Source organism: Leuciscus leuciscus (assembly GCF_965113295.1).
Source record: "Leuciscus leuciscus genome assembly, chromosome: 10".
NCBI classification, from domain to species: Eukaryota; Metazoa; Chordata; class Actinopteri; order Cypriniformes; family Leuciscidae; genus Leuciscus; species Leuciscus leuciscus.
Genome location: NC_138734.1, coordinates 4,058,597 through 4,079,398, shown reverse-complemented (window position 1 = coordinate 4,079,398; position 20,802 = coordinate 4,058,597). Strand labels below are relative to the sequence as shown.

Genomic DNA, 20,802 nt, shown 5'->3' with positions numbered 1-20,802 from the left:
GTCCAGTCTGCTCTGACTGGTTAGCTGATCCAGTCTGCTCTGATTGGTCAGCTGGTCCAGTCTGTTGTGATTGTTCAGCTGGTCCAGTCTGCTCTGATTGGTTAACTGGTCTAGTCTGCTCTGATTGATCAGCTGGTCCAGTCTGCTCTGATTGGTCAGCTGGTCCAGTCTGTGTAATGCCCCTTACCATAGCCGGTGCGTGTCAGCTCCCAATGCTTCATGAGCAGCTGTGAACTATTATATATACGGTGTATAACTATGGCCTTGGTATTGGAAGTTCATACCATCTTTTGCTGCCCTTGCAGTGATAAAACAGCATCTCCTTAAAATAGCGAAATCTACCCAACTGTTCTTTTTGGGCAGGTCAAAGCAGCTCGTAGGCAAATGTACAACATGGTGACGTGTAAGTCATGGAAATAATGGAAATAATGTCAGGCTTACAAACGAGACATTTCAGGTAAATGTTTTCTGTTGGAGAAACTAACTCTTTGGCATGGACTTGGTGTAACTTTGCTAATCGTTTACATGCACAAACACCTGTCCTACACAAGAAAAGCATAACTTCCGCTCTTTAAAGGAGCATTTTACCTGTGGGAACATTAATCTTTATTGAAAGTGAGTCATATATGTAGTCGAAATGTAACATAAATTTTGAATTTGGTGCCTTCTTGACCGAGGAAAGACAGAAAGTAACTTTAGGGCGCATTTGTATGGAGGACAACAACTCCCACAACGCACCACATTGCACAGCTCCGCAAGCCACTCCCACTAATTTTCACAACACAAACGTCCGTTTCCTCGTCTGCTTCAGAGATTTCATCCAGGAGAAATTGGCATTGTTGAAATTCTTTGCAGCGGACGGACTCTATCTCTGTGTCCGTAGGCGCACAGTGAGAGCACAGGCACCACCAGTCCACCCCAGATCGAGCCAGTCCGGGCTCCTCATCCGCGACAGGCAGGTCTTCTGCCTCGCCTCCTGTTCCTCCATCAGCCTCAGCCTCAGCTGCTCTTCGCTATACTGCGGCTCGTAAAGATAGCTACGAACATCTGAATCGAGCATCAGACTTTCAAAATCCTCTTCTTCCATATCATATTGAGTACCTTCCGCCATTGTCGTAACTTCACATCTGGCTCCACAGCGCCTGTTAGCTTAGCTTCCAAACAAGATGGTGGATATTGCTTTTAGTTTCTGCAAGTGAGGTCCCACCCACTGATCTGTAATAGGTCTGTAGCATGAGAGCGTCCCACCCCCTGGAAAAATGAGGAACGAGTGTTTGTAGTTTCAATCCCTGAAACCCCCAATCCCTGTCTCAGGGGAAAATGAGGGAATAATGCACGACCATTCAAAAATATGACTGGGTTTCTAACGATACAAAGCTTAATGCAAATGGATGAAGTGTCCCTTTAAAACAGTGCTCAAATCTCAATGAGTGTATATACGGCTGGTTTTGATTCACGTTGTGAACAGCTGAAATTCAATTTAATTAATCAAATCACCCTACTTATGGATTTGAGGAAAGATTGACTCGTGCCTAAAAGGAGGTGAATGGAGGTGGAGGGATGAGGGCCTGTGACTGCTTTAACTTAATTAGTTGCCATGGTAACAGATTGCCTTAGCAATTTTCATGTGCTGATTCGCTCGTTTCCTAAGTGGAGCCCAACGGTTTTGACAACTGTGGGAACGGCTGCCTAGAACACTTAGCCACGTCATCGCCGATTGTTGCGTTTCCGTAAAACTAATTCTGACCTACCGTATTTTCCACAAAGAGCTTCAGCGATGGAAACCTGATGTAAGAAATGCGACCAGCTCAGGTCTCTGTATTCAGAATAACCCTATTAGCCAGGTCAATACTAGGCTGCGAGTACGACGGTGCACATCTGCAAGTGCTGCTGAGAGGCCGGGGAGCCAGCGTTATTGATTAGGTATGGATTTTGAAACAGGGATTCTACAGAGTGTCCATTAAGCCGTCTGGATAGTGTTTCATCCGACAGATATGAGCGATTATGGAAATGGCTGAGCCTTTATGGGGCTTCTGTGGTCGCAAGAACCCGTCAATGAGAGCTGGAAGGGGGAAGGGATCTTAATGGAAGGAGGGATCTCTCACGTCTCCCCCTTCTGTCACTCACTCATTCACTCGTCCGCTCGACCCCCTCTTACTACCCGCTTTGTTTTAAGTCTTAATGAGCTCCTTGCATGTCGTTTTAAAAGGATAGACCAGGCTCCCTTGCGCCCAGAGGCGGCCATTAAGACTAATGGGGTTGCTGACTAATATCAGAGCCAGAGGTTGCTGAGTGGCCCTTTTTCTTCTTATACTCATGGCCTGCACTCTGTCACTGCTATTTTGATACCAGATTAATCATCTCTTTTGACACTGTTGTATCATTTCTGATTGGATGCCATGGCTGTTTTTTAATCTATTAAAGGAATAGTTCGACCAAAAATGAAAATTATCTGATAATTTACTCTCCCTCAAGCCCATCCTAGGTGTATATGACTTTCTTCTTTCAGCCGAACACAATCAGAGTTATGTTAAATAATATCCTGGCTCTTCCCTGCTTTTCAATGGCATTGAATAGTGTCCAAAAAAGTGCATCCATCCATCCATCCATACATCATAAAAGTAATCCATACGGCTCCACAGGGTTAATAAAGGCCTTCTGAAGCAAAGTGATGCGTTTTTGTAAGAAATATATGTTTATAACTTTATAAACTATAATCACTGGCTTCCGGGAACAGGCGTAGATGTATGAAGTAGGTGTAGCGTCAGCTTAGGTGAGAACTGATAAAAGCAGAAGCTGAGAGACTAGAGAAAAACTAAACACCGTTCACGAATTAGAAGTTTTAAAGAAGAAAAATGTCGGAGGACTTCGATATAAGAGAAAAGAAGCTGCGAGATACGTCAGGTCAGAGGTCACCCTTCTGCCGGAACTCGACTCTCTGTTGAACGTATGGCCATTGGCGGAAGCCAGTGGTTATAGTTTATAAAGTTTTTAAATATGGATATTTTGTTTATTTTGATGGTCCCTTTTGAACATTCTGTTGACTATAAGTAACTTTGCAACTGCATGTAAACTATCAGTCATTAGAGTATTAGTAGACTGTCTGCTTAATATCTGCTAACTCTTTATTTTGATGCTCCTCAACAGACATTCAGCTGACTATAAGTAACTACATCAAGGGAAACCCTTTTATGATGGATGGATGCGCTTTTTGGAGCTTCAAAGGCTCCAAGGCTCTACTCAATGCCATTGCAAAGCTGGACAGAGACAGATTATTATTTAATATAACTCTGACTGTGTTTCCCTGAAAGAAGAAAGTCATATGGCTTGAGTGAGAGTAAATTATGAGATAATTTTCATTATTCTTTTAATCTTAAATTTGGAATAATTCAGTTTTTTTGTAATGTTTTTAAAAGAAGCCTTGGTGAACATAAATCACAATTATTCCAAATCTTTTGACCAGTAGTGTATTTGATCCACGAAGGTTTCAATTGTAGTGTCAATTGGCCAATTGCTTAATTCAGTGGTCAGATATCCTAATGTTCGCCATCATGAAATCATTGTCCCATGTTTCTTCTGCCTTGATGGCCACTGAATTATATGATGGAAAATCTTGTAAATCAAAAATCATTGTTTCCCAACCGGTCCTGACCAGAATAAGTTCTCGGCTAATAACTGGTTCTGAACCATAGGGTAAATTAACTGGTTTTAGTCCAAAACAATTAAATAAAAAATAATAATTGCATCACGATTTCAACCTAAATACATTAATTTAGCAAAAATAATAATAATTTGTATGGGTTAAATTAGGTACAAATTGCTCTTTAACACAGCTTCTCACTCTTTACAATGTAGGTAGCCAAAGCTTCTGGAATTATAAGACATTCTGCATGAACACAAGGGAGTTTTGGTTTTGATTCATAAAATTGAAATTCATTCATTCTCCAACTTGGATCGCAAGAGACATCTTAAGTTGTTGACTCCCCAAAACAAGCAGTCTCCAGGATACAGCGAAGGAAAAACTCTCTCTGGCCCGTCACACTTACTGGAAGCATGTGCTTTGCCTCACAACTCTTCATAGTTGTATGGGAATTTACCCTGAGGAGAGAGTCAGGCTGTGTTAAGGACTTCATTAAGCTTCAATCATGGAGCTTCACCCTCTCTGGTGGAAGACACAGCTTCTCTGATCTCCACTGTGCTGTTGTCATGGTTTCGACAGTTATGAGGCATCAGATCAGGCCGGGTGAGAGTTGAGCGGCACAACATCAGAATAATGAAACAAACAAGCCATAGATGCTAACAGGGAGAGTTTATGCATGACATGAAATAGCCTTTATGCTAGGAATAACTTGTATCCGTCATAGCATTATGGTATTTTTTTTTTTCTTAAATACAAAATGTAAAAAAAAAAAAAAAGAAGATAATTAGTACATTAAATACCTTAAAAATGAGAAGCACTGGCTTGATTATATTTGGAGCTTTCTAGCAAATGGCGCTAATGTAAAAACAGTTCACATTTTGTAATTTGTTTATGGCAAAGAACCAACAAATTTTAATTGCTCAAATTCTATACCACACTGTAAAAAAAAAAAAAAAAAAAAATTCAAACAGAAATTATTGAAGTGAGTTTGTTTGAAGTTTTTCTACCTCAAACTGTCATGTTTTTGTTTTAATGTTACTTGCCAATTCTTTGTAACTCTCTGTGAAATTAAATTAACAAGTAATTTCTGAGTGAAAATCGTTTCTACACATTTTTTTTTCAGTGAATTTTCTCTATATGAATTAAAAGTAAACACTAAATGATGATATATATTTTTATAATTTTATTTATTTTAGAACTTATAAAATAAATAAAACTAAATTCATAGTACATAAACATAAATAATAATAAAAAAAAAGTGTAATTATTATTAAATTAAATTAAATTAATGTTTAGTTTAAACAGTCTCTAAAATGTATATTTATTTGCTAAATAGCTGACACGGTTCACCCCGTGGTATTTACTGTAATGCTGCAATATAAAAGCAACATTTGGGACTTTCTCACAGTGATACTGATCATTAAACAATGTAGCATTCACACTTCTACACACACACACATATAAATTGATGTGTGTGAACAGTTAATGAGGACCCTGGAAAGCAGATGGGGGTTTTACCGATGGGGAACTGGTTGAACAAAAGCTAAGCTCTTTCTTATCAATTAGCACTGCTAAAAAGGACATCTCTCTCCTCCATTAGCTCCACCACGTGTCTGCTATTCACCCCATTGTGTGGCAAATTAAATTACATCCCTCCATCTCGCCCCGTCTCCTCCTCCCCTCTCTAGACGTCTCTGCCCCCCAGTCTTTCTCTCTTTTACACACACACACACACTCGACTGACAGCAGGCCGCAGTGCTGCCGCTCCTCAGTCCATTGATCTGAGAGGTCAGAGGTCGGCTGTCTTATTGAATCCATCATATACTGCAGGAATGCAGTGATACACAGGCCGTGTGCCTTTAAAACACTGTATTCATTAAATCACCCTTGTGTTATTCACATCTGACTTTCTCTCACTTGTGAAGCATAAGATCTACACAGTATGCATGATCTGTTTTATCCCATACAATGAAAGCAGATTTAACTCAATTCTTTTGCCTTTGCCTTTTAAAATTGCCTTTAAAACATCAACGACACACAAGTTTCCACATCACAAGCACCTGCCCAACAATACAACCACAAAATTAGATTTTCTCTGTTCCTCATTGAAGTAATGTGGTACTTATGGTGCTTTTTACATTTTAAAGACATAAATAAATATCCATTGACTTTCTCTGTATAGAAAACACGCTAAAACTTTACATTGCAATCCTTTATGTTCCACAGATAACACAACTCGAAGGTGAGTCTATGACAAAATGTTCATTTTTGTCTGAACTGTCCCTTTAATTATGCAAATCTGAATGTTCTGCTTGTGTAACTGTTGCCTAAACATTTGATTTTGTAACATCATGTTACATGGATCGGCTTTGCGAAAATCATAATGAAGAAATAAAATGATTTGGAGAGGAACTGGTTCTCTGTTGGTTTCGACACTTGACCTTGCTAAGCGGAGCTGTAGTCCTAAGCTTTCGCTCATGCGCACTTATAGCTAAAACTATCTCTCTCTCTCTCTCGGTCTCTCTTGTTTTGTTTTACAGTTGGGGGAAGTGTGTGTAGGACTGATTAGCATCACGGTTTCCTCCTTTCCCATAACCCCCAGACCCCCGCCAGTCGTCTGTTTATTTTAACCCAGAAAAAATGGGCCTTGGCCCACGAGGACGTGCCCCTCATCAGAGACAGCTCTCTCCTCCAAACACACACATCTATATACAGAGATACTGGCTCAGCGCGCACACACACACACTGAAAGGTGCTTCCACACAACATCATCAATGCGTGTAGACACACAAACACACCCACCCATACACACACACACACACTTCTCAATCTCAGTTCTGCAGTGTTTTCCGAAATTCAAATGTCCAGTTGTCAAATCATATACAATGTAAGCCAGAGGTGCCAGAGCTGCACAACACAGCTGTCAGTGTGGCCAAATGTCTCTCTCTATCTCTCTCTCTCTCTCTCTCACACACACACACACACACACACACACACACACACACACACACACACACACACTGATGTGCTTTTAATGGATGGAACTGTGAGAAAGTGTTTTTATATGTGTGTACATTTGTGTCAGAGGTCTTTCTGTGTGTCAGTGTAATTTGATCAACAAAGTCTGAATTAGAGAAGTGGTTGTTAAACAAACGTATTCGTTCTGAGTTCAGTCCGAAGCTATCGGCTGTGAAATTGATTTTTTTTTATATGCAAGCTAACTGTTCAGCGTACTAGCTTAGCATACTCTAAATTAATTAGTAAAATAAAAATTTTAATGAAAATATATATTTTTTGTATAAAATACTTTTTCTTTGTTTCTTTCCTAATATGAAATAAAATACATTTTATGAAACACATAAAGGTCTTAGGTTAGGGGCAAAGTTACTTATAGTCAGTAGAATGTCTAAAGTGGACTATCAAAATAAAGTGTTATTGCATAATGGTTGCATATCTTATCTTTGGAAGCACACTGTGTGTTCTCTGACAAGCATCATTCACATCTGGTCTGTACAGAGCAAGAGTCTACTCTGTGTTACATGGTTGCTTGCATGCTAAATAAAGTCTACTAAAGCACCAAATAGTACAGAAAAACAATCCCTTCTCGATGGACTTGAGGTGCAACAGAAAGTTTTCTCCCTCCACATACAGGACCCATATGTGTAGTGCACAAAAGCCGTTTAGAGCTCGTGTCTGGTGTAACTGCCTGCACCTGCGCTGAACACATGTGTGCGTCTGCGCGTGTCTATGTGTGTTACACGGCACACCTGGAAACCAGAGGCCGGACTGCTGTTACAACAATCATGCAATAAATTCCACTTTATATGCAACAATATGGCACTGACTCACTAAACATAAGTCGGTGCATGTGATTGGATCGTACAAAACAATGACAGAGGAAAAAAATGACGTCATGTAGTCAAAGTAATTTTAGTCAGTTTTCTTATTGGAAATTACATCATTTGGTCACGTCTTGCTAGATATTTGCTGTCATGAAAATTATGGAAAAACAGACATAACTACGCAATGAAAAAAGCCAACAACAGCCTGTCAGCTTTGAGGTAACGCTTAACATCATAACGTCAGGCACCGATTAGGTTATAACCGTGCATGACCACAGCGTGGAAGAAGTGGAGACATTCGTTCTCTATGGGAGAGGACAGAAGTGACAGCATCAAAAAATTGCTAAATGCTTAGCAATTCCAGCAAATGATGGCCAAATCACTGGTTTTGCTGGAGTTTAATCTAGTTTTCAAATGCGGTTTAGTGTGGCGAGGCCAAGAAAAAGGGTATTAAAATAACAAACTGATTTTCCTTGTGAAAACGAAGGATACTCTGTATAAAATATAATGTGCTTATAATGGAAATAATATACTTTAATATTATATATTTAAAGGGATAGTTCACCCCTAACAATGAAAATTCTGTCATCATTTACTCAACCTCATGTTGTTACAAACTCATAATCGCGTCTTGGATTAAACCGTTCGATTTCTTATAGGATTTCTTTATCAACTCATCAAAGGCATGTTGTAAAGAAACGTCTTTGATAGGGGTGTAACAATATATCATGTCATAATATATCGCAATAAAAATTTTTAGCAATATGTATCGTATTGTTCACCCAAAATTAAAATGTATGTGTGAGAAGAAATTCAAGTTTACAGAGTTTTAGTGTCAGTACTGCATTAAACTACGATATAATGTTATAATATAATGTATAATAATGCAATTGGGGAATATTTGTGGGTCCTGATAATGCCAAATGTCTGTTACCAGTAAAAAGTGGCTTACATTATTTTAAATATATCGAGTCAGTGACAGAGAGCAAACATGTTAGTCTAAAATAATTCAGTATTTTCAGCTTCAGAATCATGAATATTGTTATTCTGGTGTCTCTATTGTCCTGTGCTTTGGGTTTCAGCACCAAGTCCAGGTTTTTTTCAGCACCAAATTTAGCATTTGAATCAACAGTACATTTTTTGTTAACCTTGTATCATGTGTCTTGGATTATCGCAATAATATCGTATCGTGAGTTCAGTATCGTCGTCATATGTATCGAATCGTGACATGAGGGTCTCGTTACACCCCTAGTCTTTTCCATCAATCAGCAGATATATTAGGGATCCGCTGATAGACGCTCCCGAGTGAATCTGTGCAAGCGCCGCTGAAGCGTTGATCATTGTAGCCAATCACAGACATGTATATTAAGTGCGTGAACACAATGACCAATCAGAGGTGTTTAAGAATCCGCTCAACAGCGCTCATCGAGGGCGATGCTGGTATCATCATTTTTTTTTTTTTTATCTCAGTACCGACTTGGTATCGAAGTGACAACACTACTTTGAAAAATGGTTAAAACATACAAATGCACTGACTGGGAAACTAAAACATACTTTAATGTAAGTTCTGATTACTATTGTATGTCATGTATTTAAATATACGCTTAATGGTCCAAAACAAAGTGTATTAAAGTAACAACTCTTTCTTTAAAAAAAACAAAGTTTGCATTATTCCAACTGTTTTCATGCATGTCTGATGACTTTAGATGAAAGTATCAGGTAAGAAGTTAGAGTAACGGCTCCAGACGAGGTTTCAGTCTGACTAACAGCTGTCGCAGTCCAACGGTTTCTGCATGCGGTGGCTTGGATGACAGTTCAAGAGTGTGTTTTGAGGTTACCGTCTCACACAGGCTCGTTCGCTGGTTTAGTCTTGACTAAACTGTGCCTCGCCCATGACTAAAGAAACAACCGAGAAACGGCATCTCTGGATTCTGCTGGCATGTTTCAGCCTCCTAAAAAACTCTCTAAACACACTGGGGCCGTCGGATTAAATAAAACACCGAACATCAGAGCGTTCGCAGCACTCGGCCCTCACATGCATCACCTCCGAGGAAAAGTTCAAGAGGTCGTTTCTTTCCAGTTGACAATGTTTATGATGGTGCAACATACTCAGGCGAAGCTGGAGGCTTTTAGTGAGTGTCTCCAGCAACAAACATCAGCAAATCCCATCAAACCCGACCCGGTCCGATCCCACTCGCGCTCCCCGAGGGGCCCTGAGGCTTGGGAAAAGGACTGAGCCCTTGCGCCCTTGCACCCTTGTGGCCTTGTGTCCCGTTTGGGGAGGTGTCAACTGACAGTTGGTGCCACTGCTGTATCCACTCCAACACACACACACACACACACACACACACACACACACACATACATACAGATGGTGCATGTCGCCACTTTTTCCAGCATTTTAAAAAGCAGGGAGGCTGATGTCAAACACTGGGAGGAATGTACTCATTTTGAATAAACATTAAAAAAAAAATGTCCAGGACAAAAAATCCAGAGCATGCAGTCACCTCCCCCATCTAACGTCACACACACACACACACACACACACACTGAGTGTGGCAGAGAAAACATTGTTCTCTGGGGGATGACAGGAACATTGACCCCCAAAGAGATGCTTTTACCAGATGCCTCACAGTTTCCTCCTCCTCAGAAACTGAAGTGTGTGTTTGCGCGCACATGCACGTTGCACAGTTGCACACACAACGCCAAACAGTCCTCAACTTTATATTGTGTCAAGAGTGTATTGACCTCGTTCTGAGCCGTGCAGCGGCGTCAAACTCAAAGCACAATTCACTTCTCAAATATGAATATACTTTTACAGTGAAACGGGATTTTCAACGAGATAAAGTGTTGGACGGAGTGATTTTATCGATCAGGAATCGACTGGACCGATAGAGAGAGATTTGTGATGTCAGATGAAAAGGAAAGTCATTTTAAAAGTAGAGCAAGTACATAATAAGACCTCTTTTTAAATTTGGAAATTACATGATCGATGAATTGTGCATTACAGAAGAAGATAAAATAATAATAATAATACAAATAAATTAAATATTTCATATCTTAAATAATTTAAATAATTAATTTAAATATTTGTTTTATTAATTATTATTAAATAATAATAAAAATATATATATAATTTAACACATACACACACATACAAACATATATATACTGTATATACACACACACACACACACATAGAACCGGTCAAAAGTTAGGAAACCTTACTATTTTTTATGTTTTTGAAAGAAGTCTCTTATAATCAAGCCTGAATTTATTTCATCAAAAACGCAGAGAAAAAAACAGTAATATTGTGAAATATTATTACAATTTAAAATATCTGAATATAATTTAAAATACAATTTATATCTGTGATTCAAAGCTGAATTTTCAGCATCATTACTCCAGTCTTCAGTGTCACATGATCCTTCAGAAATCATTGTAATATGATGATTTGAACTCAGTTATTTTCAATGTTGGAAACAGTTGTGCTGCTTAATATTTCTCTGAAACCTGTGATGCTTTTTTCAGGATACACTTATGAATCAAATGTTTTTAAAAAAACAGCATTTATTCAAAATAAAAAAATATTTTCTAACAATATAAATCTTTACTATTACTTTTTTTTTTTTTTTTTTAATTGAACACATCCTTGCTGACTAAAAGTATTAATATTGTTCAAAAAAATATAAAAAAATGACTGACCCCAAACTTTTGAACGGTAGTGAATATTGTAACAAAATATTGAAAAACATTGAAAAATAGAAATATTTACAAACTTTTGACCGGTACTGTATACTGTTTACCTCATAATCCAAGACAGGTAAATCGTACACAAAGTATAAAATATTAAATGATGTGAAGATTACTGTCCAAACATCATTGGTTAATAATTTTCAGAAAATATATGGTAAGAGTTGCCCTTGTTCCCCTTTATATCCTGCATGCACACACTCATCCCAGCAGGTCTCTCACCGCTCTGGCAGTATTCGGGTCCGTTGGGCACCTCCTGCAGGGTGATGTGATGGCCGTACAGCGGTCTGGGTGGAGCTGGGTGGAAAACTGCAGGAGACTGTGTGTGTGGGACCAGAGAGACTGCCATCCCGCCACTCGTCCTCTGCAGAGACAAAACAGACACACAAACTACTGCAAACAATAAAGCTGCGATGCTCATTTTTACTGGGAAAGCCACAGAGATGCTCGGTTAATTCTGCAGAAATTCAAGCACAGAATCGTGATGGAAATATATATTGAACTACTTTTTTTGTGTGTCAACAGTGTCAGAAATAGGGGCACAGTAGGAGTCCATTTCTGTCCCCCAAGGTACAATCTACACTAACGTACCTCATAGGGCTTATTATTGGACCTCAAGGTACATATATGTACCTTTTTGAGGGTTAAAAAGCATTAAAAGGTACATATATGTACCGTTTCTTTTAAAGGTTAAGGTACAATATTGTACCCTTGAGGGTACAGCCCCAGTGACAAGCCCCTAAAGGTACAATTATGTACTTTATTTTCTGAGAGTGAAGGCTCTCTTGTCTTTCAAGGGGTTTCATTCATGACCGATTGCCACCGGTGATCAGTAAAAGATTTTTACATATGAAATTCCCTGTGTGGCCTGAGACAGATTGGGTTTCTGTTGAGGCAAAGCACTTGAGAAGCATTTTGGCTCGTTTGATCTCGGTGGGACTCTGACGTCAGGCCAGGAGAAGGGGAAGTCAGACACTCAAAGAAGAGACAAAAAGAAAGAGACGCACTAGAGAACTGCTGAGTCAACCGGTTCCTTATTGGGGTCATACCACATTTTGTTTAGTTTTGGATTTTCCTGAAGTCCTCTTATAATGTTAGTGAAGTTTTTCTTCTTTCTAAGAAACATTTGCATATGTAAATGTAGACTGTAGGGTTTTCTGTCAGCTCCAATATCGTCTTCAAACGCCCTTTTCTTCAATAACAGGCTCTTCGCGTGTAACAATCTGTGCTGGCGCATCAACAGTTAAAGTCAGATTGTAATGATTTCATTCTCCTAAAACAAAGTCAACCAGATTTCTATCATTTTGTATGTTTTCATAGTACGTCGAGCTCTTTTATCTCAGAGGAAAGTTTGATTTCTCATGATATACTCAAAACAAAACAAATGGCTGATTATTTATAAGTCTAAACTAAAATATCAATCAATGTTTTCTCTTTTACAGAAAGTATGCTGATCAAGGATCAACTCTGGCCTTTAATACACCAATAAAGAAGCCAGTAAACATGGAGAAGCTGATTGTTGATTCATGTATTAACCACTAAAACATCCAGCCAACCTCGAACAGTTGTTCATCTGCGGGATGTTTTCTGAATACGGACTATTCTAAGGGAAAATACCTCATACAAATCAATTTGTAACATAAAGGTCCATTGAAATAGTCGAATCAACTTCCTTTGGCCTAAAGCACATGCCATCACATGTAATTGTGTAGAAGATTGTGAGTGTACAGTAAATACTCATTGTCCTTGGGTTGTTGATAGTCTCAGTCAACTTCTTGAAAAGAATGTTTAAGATTGACGAAACAATGCGGTTTTTGTGGCCAAAGCATAACTTTTGTGCATTCTTGTTCACTCTGCTTTAGAAAACTGATATGCAATCTAGAGCCACACGCATGACTCGAAAACGATGTCCCATTTTCAGTGGGGTTTTGATTCATGTTGTGAGCTGCTGGGTACAGGAACAGGTTAACTGGTATCAGCATATCTAAAGCATCTTTGTGGTGAATAAATCAGCATTAATGCAGGGCAAGCGCATACGCCTGCTCTAGATTTATCTGTCTGAAATGTTATCTGTCTGCAAATAAGAGAGGTTTCCATTCCAAAGAAGCTGCGAGCTCTCTTTGATATGATTTATCAAGACCAAAGTGTTCAGCATGACTGGTTGCGGTGCAAATAGTAATTTGACGTGTGTCCTGCCACAGATGCCATGGCTAGTTCATTTAGAGCATCTGTGTGTAACTGTACAATTAAAGGGGTGGTTGATTATGATTTGACTTTTCTAACTTTAGTTAGTGTGTAATGTTGCTGTTTGAGCATAAACAACATCTGCAAAGTTACGACGCTCAAAGTTCAAAGCAACGGGAGAAATCGTTTTTTAAGGACTACAACAAATGGCTGGTAGAGACTACACGGGCTAGTGACATCACTAACCCTAAAATTTACATAAACCCCGCCCCCGGAACACAATTAATAGATTATCAAGACAGAATATGCTAATCAATCACTAGAAGATAACTACACATAAGCATGTCTCTGTGAGGTAAAAGGACACAAGCTGTTGAAGCTCCGCCCTCTGTGCCGGGAGCAGCAGCTCATTTGCATTTAAAGGGACAGACACAAAAACTGTGCGTTTTTGCTTGCCCTCAAAAAGTGAAAATTTTAACATGCTATATAAAAATATCTGTGGGGTATTTTGAGCTAAAACTTCACATACACACTCTGGGGACATCAGAGACTTATTTTACATCTTGTGAAAAGGGTATTGTACAACCACTTTAAAGATACAGCATGTGTCCAGTCATTTAAAGCTCAATGATGAGTGATTTTTTCCCCCAAATCTTACACTTTGTTCAGTGCAAGAAATCACAATAATCTGAGAATGAAGTAACACTTTATTTTAAGGTGACATAGCTACATTGTACTCAGAAAAGTACTGAGTAATATTAATTAACTACATGTAAGTTACAGAGTTTAACTGGGTTAGTTACTTGTAAATATGCATAATGTGTAACCATATCACCTTAAATTAAAGTGTTAAAGAGACTGGAGTTTTAAAAGTATTGCAGCATACTGAAAATCATCTAAAGTCATACGATAGACCAACATTTAAGACATATTCATTAATAATCGTGTCCTTTTAAATGCAGCGACCGGATCATTAACGCAATTTTGAATTAGTCATTTGAACCAGTTTTGAGAACTGGATAAAAAAAAAAAACTTTAAAAAAAAAGTAAAAAGAAAGAAAAGAATGATTCGTTCAGCTACTTTTCATGACGTCAAGATTTTCAATGAATAACCACAAAGATTTCAATCTTTTCATCACACGAAACTATTGAAGATTTGGATGAGTCACAAATCAGACGTGCCACTTCTGTGATTCTTTAATGCTGCTTTTCTGGTCATTTTTGGAGCTTGACAAACCCAGTCCACATTTACCTAAAATAAGTTCATTTTCATGTGAACTATATCTAAATCTTCAAGCATAAGAGAAGCATAAAAGTGCTCCTGTATACTGAAGAATGTAAAGACAAGAATAAAGAGAAAGTGTGTCCACTATTATAAAGCTCTTCAACAGATGAGAGATGAGTGAGGTGCCAGAATCCGCTGGTCTCTGAGTCTCCAGCGCTGTGTTTAGTGAGTGGAAGCGTCTACAGCCTGACTGACTGCTCATCTGATAAAGCTGCTGTTCAGGCAAGACTGAGGTTATCAGCCAAGTCCTGCTTTATAGAGCTGTGCTCGGTGGGGGATTGGCGGGGGGCTGGAGGGGATCATGGTTGGGTGTCTGAGAGTCGCGGGGACTGGAGACGAGAAGTCGAGAGCGGAGAGAGATATAGATGATGGTTGAGGGAGAGACGGAGGAAGCCGGGAGGACGGCTGGAGGATTTATGAGGAACAGGAGGGATACAAAGGGCAATGCCAGCCCTGCCCCCTTTGACATGGCTAAATCAGGGAGCCAAGATAATGCAAGTTGTAGAAAGAGAAAACTAGGGATGGGAATTGGAAAGAATTTGGTGATTGTGGTTCCGATTCCATAATGATTCAGATTATTTTACAGATCCATTAACTGTTCATTGGCATAAATAGTTTGGTACTCAAAACTTTTCACCGTTTTTTTTAGAGGCAGCATGAACACAATCTAATAATTTTGCGTTAACAATACTAAACTAATAAAATGCATAAGTCAGCTTAAAAAAACACACAATGCAAGTCGCTTTGAATAAGTCTACCAAATGCATGAAATGCATCTTTAATGACACATTGTCACATAAACAACCAGTAACTACACTAATTTAGATCTTAGTTAGTTGGGACGTGTTTGATTCACTAAAAAGAACTGACTTTTAAGAGTCATACTGGTTGTGCTGTATGTTTTTTATTTCGCTAAAAGAACCATTTCATACGAATCACTACAGTGGTTGAGCTTTACGTTTTTCGATTCATTTAAAAGAACCGACTCATAAAAGTCATTTGTTCTTGAATCAGACTGCACTGGTTGCTCTGTCTGTTTGGCCCAGTCCCAAATACACACTTCATATGCGCTTACAGCCTCGTGGACTTACAATGGCCGATGCGTACGCGTGATCATGAAGTCTGCCAGACCGTTGGATGTCCCATTTGTCATTTTAAGTTTCAAAAGGGTGTTCGCCTGCGCCTCCTTTGCGGTATATATGTGTCCTCGATGCGCACTTGCTGAGCCCGTACTGAAGCCCTGCACTTCTACCTGACAGGCAAAGCGCCAATGCGTCACTAAAGTGCATGCATGTTTGATCATTTTCACAAAAGTTTCATGGCCCCCAGAATATTTTGTTGGATGAATTACTGAACATGCAATAGATCAAAAGAAAGAACTGAGCCTCTACATTTGCTTTTTTTAAGTTGCATAAAAAAAAGCAACATTTTGAACAAAACGCAGAGAAAATAAAGACTAAGATTCAGAATGTTGATCAAAACACAGATGGAGTAGACTGAGTCCATCAACTCCCCCAAAGCTTCACAGTCCGATAGCTCTTCCCGGGTCGACATTTAATTTTGTTTGTGCTGTTTAAAGGTGAACTAAGTAACTTTTTTTACCTTAACTGAACAGCTTCGGAGTCATTGGAATGGTTATATTACTTATTTCGGGTTGAATGGTGGTCGTTTCGCACACCCCCTGGTGCCCGTGAGCGGAAAATACGCACTTGCAACTTTGAGCCGGCGGGCCGCCGGCCGCTGCGTCAGGAAGTCTCGCGTGATATCAGGTCTCGCGATGTAAACAATTGCTTTACGGCCAAAAGAAATCTGCTAAAATGCTGTCATTATTGCGCTCCCTCACGCTGTCCGAACCCGAATGAAGAAGACGTTTTAAAGAATGTCCCGTCTGCTTTGATGTCGTTGATCTACTAGCCTCTGGTGTCTGAGAATCACCAACGAGTTTTTACAACAGTGTTGTCAAATATCTATTCCGAAGCTGTGGGGGGAGCTCTAGAGAGAAACCTGCGAGCAAAAAGCGAGAATACAACGAAGAAATCCCGAAGCTACTGAGTGCTGCTTTAATGTTTGATGGTCGTGTTATTTTACATGTTCGTAAGCAATCTTCTATCACTTGTTTCTGCTTCTTCTTCGCCTGTTTTTTGATCCAGAGATTCAGTACTCTTTCTGAAGATGTGTAATAGCGCCCCCTACCGTATAACAGTGAAAACACGGATTGCCGGAAATTTCTGTCAATGGCGGGGAAGCGTCATATGCCTCACTAATAAGAAGAACCTCATAAGATTCATTTGAAAATCGGACTGCAAGGGTTGTGCTGTCTGTTTCACGCTGTAGATGCAGTAGTGCTGGAAACTCTGTTGGAATAGCCTATTATACTACGGTGTTGGTGTGAGAAAGGAACTTCATTCAGACTTAAAAGAACTGACTCATTTGAATCGGAATTGAATCGGAACCGGACTCCAGTGGTTGTTCTGTCTGTTTTGTACGGTGGCCGAGAGAGCTCAACGCGCTGCAACTGAAGAAAACACATGCAAATAGAAAAACACCCGCAAAATTAAGAAAACATCTTCATCAGTTTCACAACACATGTGTGCTCCAAATACTCACAACACAACCAAATACAGAAACGCGCTGCAAAAGTTCACAACACAAACAAATCAGAAACGCGCTGCAAATAGGACAGAACACAACGGAAATGTTTCCGGGGAACCCAATAAGTGACGGACCCGACTGGGACGTTTTTTATTGCTCGTGACCATTACCTATGCCCTAACGTTACTCCCTTAAAAGGGCAGACGGCAGAGCCCTTGAAGTGGGCACTTTGGAGGGAGCGGGGCACTTGTGTGCCATTATGTAGCCGTTTGGAACGGACTTGATGAAGGGAGCAACGAAAGACAATGTAATTGCCTCATTATTTTCACCTGGGATGTTCCCATGACAACACAGCGCCATCTCATATTTTTGGACCCTTCATTCTAACATTTCTTAGGAAACTTATTTTAACATAACATGAATGTGTACAATGTAACTGATGTATATATTAATATCTTTCCCTCATGTTCTTTTTCTCTATCTTTTTTCTTTAATTTATTTTAGTCTTCAGCTCATTGTTCTGTTCTGATTAGTATTCTTATGACATTGAACATATTATAAATACATTTTGTATATTGTATACAAAGTTGCATGTCATAAACGTGTAATCTCTGTATGTTTTGCAACAAAAATAAAATAATAAATTAAATTAAATTAAAGTAGACAGCTCCGTAAGCACGTCCCAGTCGGGTCCGTCACTTATTGGCTTCCCTGGAAACATTTCCGTTGTGTTCTGTCCTATTTGCAGCGCGTTTCTGATTTGTTTGTGTTGTGAACTTTTGCAGCGCTTTTCTGTATTTGGTTGTGTTGTGAGTATTTGGAGCACACATGTGTTGTGAAACTGATGAAGTTGTTTTCTTAATTTGCGGGTGTTTTTCTATTTGCATGTGTTTTCTTCAGTTGCAGCGCGTTGAGCTCTCTCGGCCACCGTAGTTTTGCACTATAGATGCAGTAGTGGTGTGGCAGCATTGATGTATATTGATTTTAGTATAATGTGTTCCATCCGTTTCAGTGAAAGAATGCACATGCAAGTGACAGAAACACTATTTATATCCGATTTGTATTATTATTATTTATTGATTGATTGATTGATTTTTGCACGCTTTTTGGATGCAGTTCACAATCCCAGAGGTAACTCATTATTTGTACAATGTGCTTTGCAACCCAAATAACCTGAATGCAAATGTGACACGTCTGAACTGAAGAGTGGATTTCGTGATGAAGTGGATTTTTATAGAATGCTCTTGTACGACCCTCAAGACAAATTAAGTGTGTCGTGTTAACAGACACTTCAGCAGAAACGGTAACGCCAGGCAATCTTGTTCTTTTAGACTGTAGTGCTAATGACACAAACAATATGTGTCTGTCTTCCTCAGGTTCTTCATGAGCGAGAGAGGGGTGGAGGGGATGTTCAGAGGGGAGAGGAGATCAGAGAATGTCTTTTCTTCTTCGCCGCATGTAAATGAATGAACCGGGAGGGAAGCCCCCTCCGCATAGCCTTTGACCACAGAGGGAGACAAGCGTCTCGATTTCAAAAGCCACGAGGCCACCTGAGCAGATTAGCTGAACGCTGAGTCGCTGTGGATTAGCATGCGACCCTTTCCGGCTCAAAGACTAACAGCCCTGTCTGTGCATACTGATGGCTGAATGTCCTCCCTGAATCTTTATTAGACACCTTTGATTCTGCACTCACCTGCGCAGAATCCCAATATGCCCCGTCTGACTCCTCGCCAGGACTGTTAAAATGTTCCCTTTTTACAAGCGCCCAACAAACTACCTTGACCCCACTGACCCCTAGACGGGGTGGATGGGGGTTAAAGGGAGGTAAATGTTTTTCCCTTTAAGCATTCCCATACTAATTCTTCTTGCACCTTGTGTATTGTGCATTTATTTAAATGTTGTCATCGAGAAAAGCCCGTAGCGCTCGAGCCACACGCAGCGGTCTGTGTTCAAACAATGTTCAGCGTTCAGGGGCAGATTTGGTGTCACCCCTGGGTTCACATTCATTTAACACCTTTGCTGTTCACCTGTCTGCTGCTTTAGCATCTGCTCTGGTAAATGCATATGAAAGCCATGGATGCAAGAAACGTGAAGTGACGGGCTAGAATATTACTCTAGTGACATAATGCATAAAATAAAAGATATGCTTTAAATTAGCTTTTTGATTTAATTGAAAATGAACATGTAAAGGGATTTTCAATACACTTTAAGCTCAATCGACAGCATTTGTGGCATTGATTACACCCAAAAAAATTATCCGTCCCTCTTTTTCAACAAACAAAAATCAAGATTACAAATATGCAGTTAAAATGGAAGTGAATGGTGCCAATTTTTGGATGATTTAATTAATACCTACACATAGGCTACACTAAGGGGATGTTTACACGACACCGTTTTCAACTAAAAATGTAAAAAATGTTATGCCTTTTGGCCTTTCGTTTGCACGATAATGGCGTTTTGGGTGCCTGAAAACGCAAACTTTTGAAAACGGTTTCCGTGTAAACAACAAAAACACGAATCTCTGAAGATCTCTATAGTGTTTCAATCGCCATCTAATGGCCTGGCAGCAGAATTCAGAGTTTTTAGTCTTTTTCGTGGATCCATGTGAATGGGGATCGTTTTGACAATGGTGTCGTCTGTACGCGAAAAAAAAAGAAGAAAAAAAAAGCTTCTCTGTTTTAAGCATGTCATTGTTGTGTAAACGTACCCTAACTCTGCGAAGTCGACTTAAATATAATTTGATTTATTAACATAAAGACAACTCATGCAATAACAACGATCACAAATGAAACATGACTGTGAGGAAAAGAGGAACTTAAATACACAAGGTGACGAACTTAATTACAAACAGGTGTGCTTGTTAAATGAGTATCCATGACAACTGGTAGTGGCGGGAAAACTAGAACAAAGGAAAGAGGATAACTGAAGAGAAACAGTCCTTGAAAATTAAATTAATACTTACTAAATGTATTATTTGAGCAGTAAAACTATTTAAATTATATTTGTTTACTTATTATATTTTCTACAGTTTCAAGGTTTAAAATTGCTCGTCATTTTATCCAAAAATAAGTCATTGAGTTAATTTATTGTGGCCATACTATTGAAGTATCTTAATGCGTGTGAATTGCCCCCTTTCACTTCCGTTGTAAGTGCATCACTATAAACTAAAGAAAAAGAGGAACGAGTGGAAATGAATGTCTGTATTAACCAACACTATGCCACAAATTCTGATGACTTGATACATTCGATTAACTGGAACTGAATCATGCAAACAGATTCTGGGTTTATGTTTGCTGTAACGCAGAGTCAAGCAATCCTTCAAACAGAGGTGTGTGTTCACTTGCTTCTTACACATGGCTGGTGTGGTGGGCAGCTCAGGCCAAACAGGGGTGATTTATGGAGAAAGGTTGAGGGGTCTTACCATTACACCCAGACAGTCAGGCGGGTGAAGAGCCTGACAGGAGGAAACTGGATCCAAGTAGTAACTCATTCTACGAGCTGGAGCT

At 39.4% G+C, this 20,802-nt stretch overlaps 1 protein-coding gene across 1 annotated transcript in view; it reads right to left on the bottom strand.

Annotated features, from left to right (window-relative positions):
* The window catches only part of ets1 (v-ets avian erythroblastosis virus E26 oncogene homolog 1), a 51,748-nt gene that overhangs the window by 28,212 nt on the left and 2,734 nt on the right, over positions 1-20,802 (bottom strand). Inside the window, 2 exon segments of the mRNA XM_082182211.1 lie at positions 11,458-11,599; positions 20,718-20,802. The exon segment at positions 20,718-20,802 is cut by the window's right edge and continues 14 nt beyond it. Coding sequence (XP_082038337.1) covers positions 11,458-11,599; positions 20,718-20,802 — 227 coding nt within the window.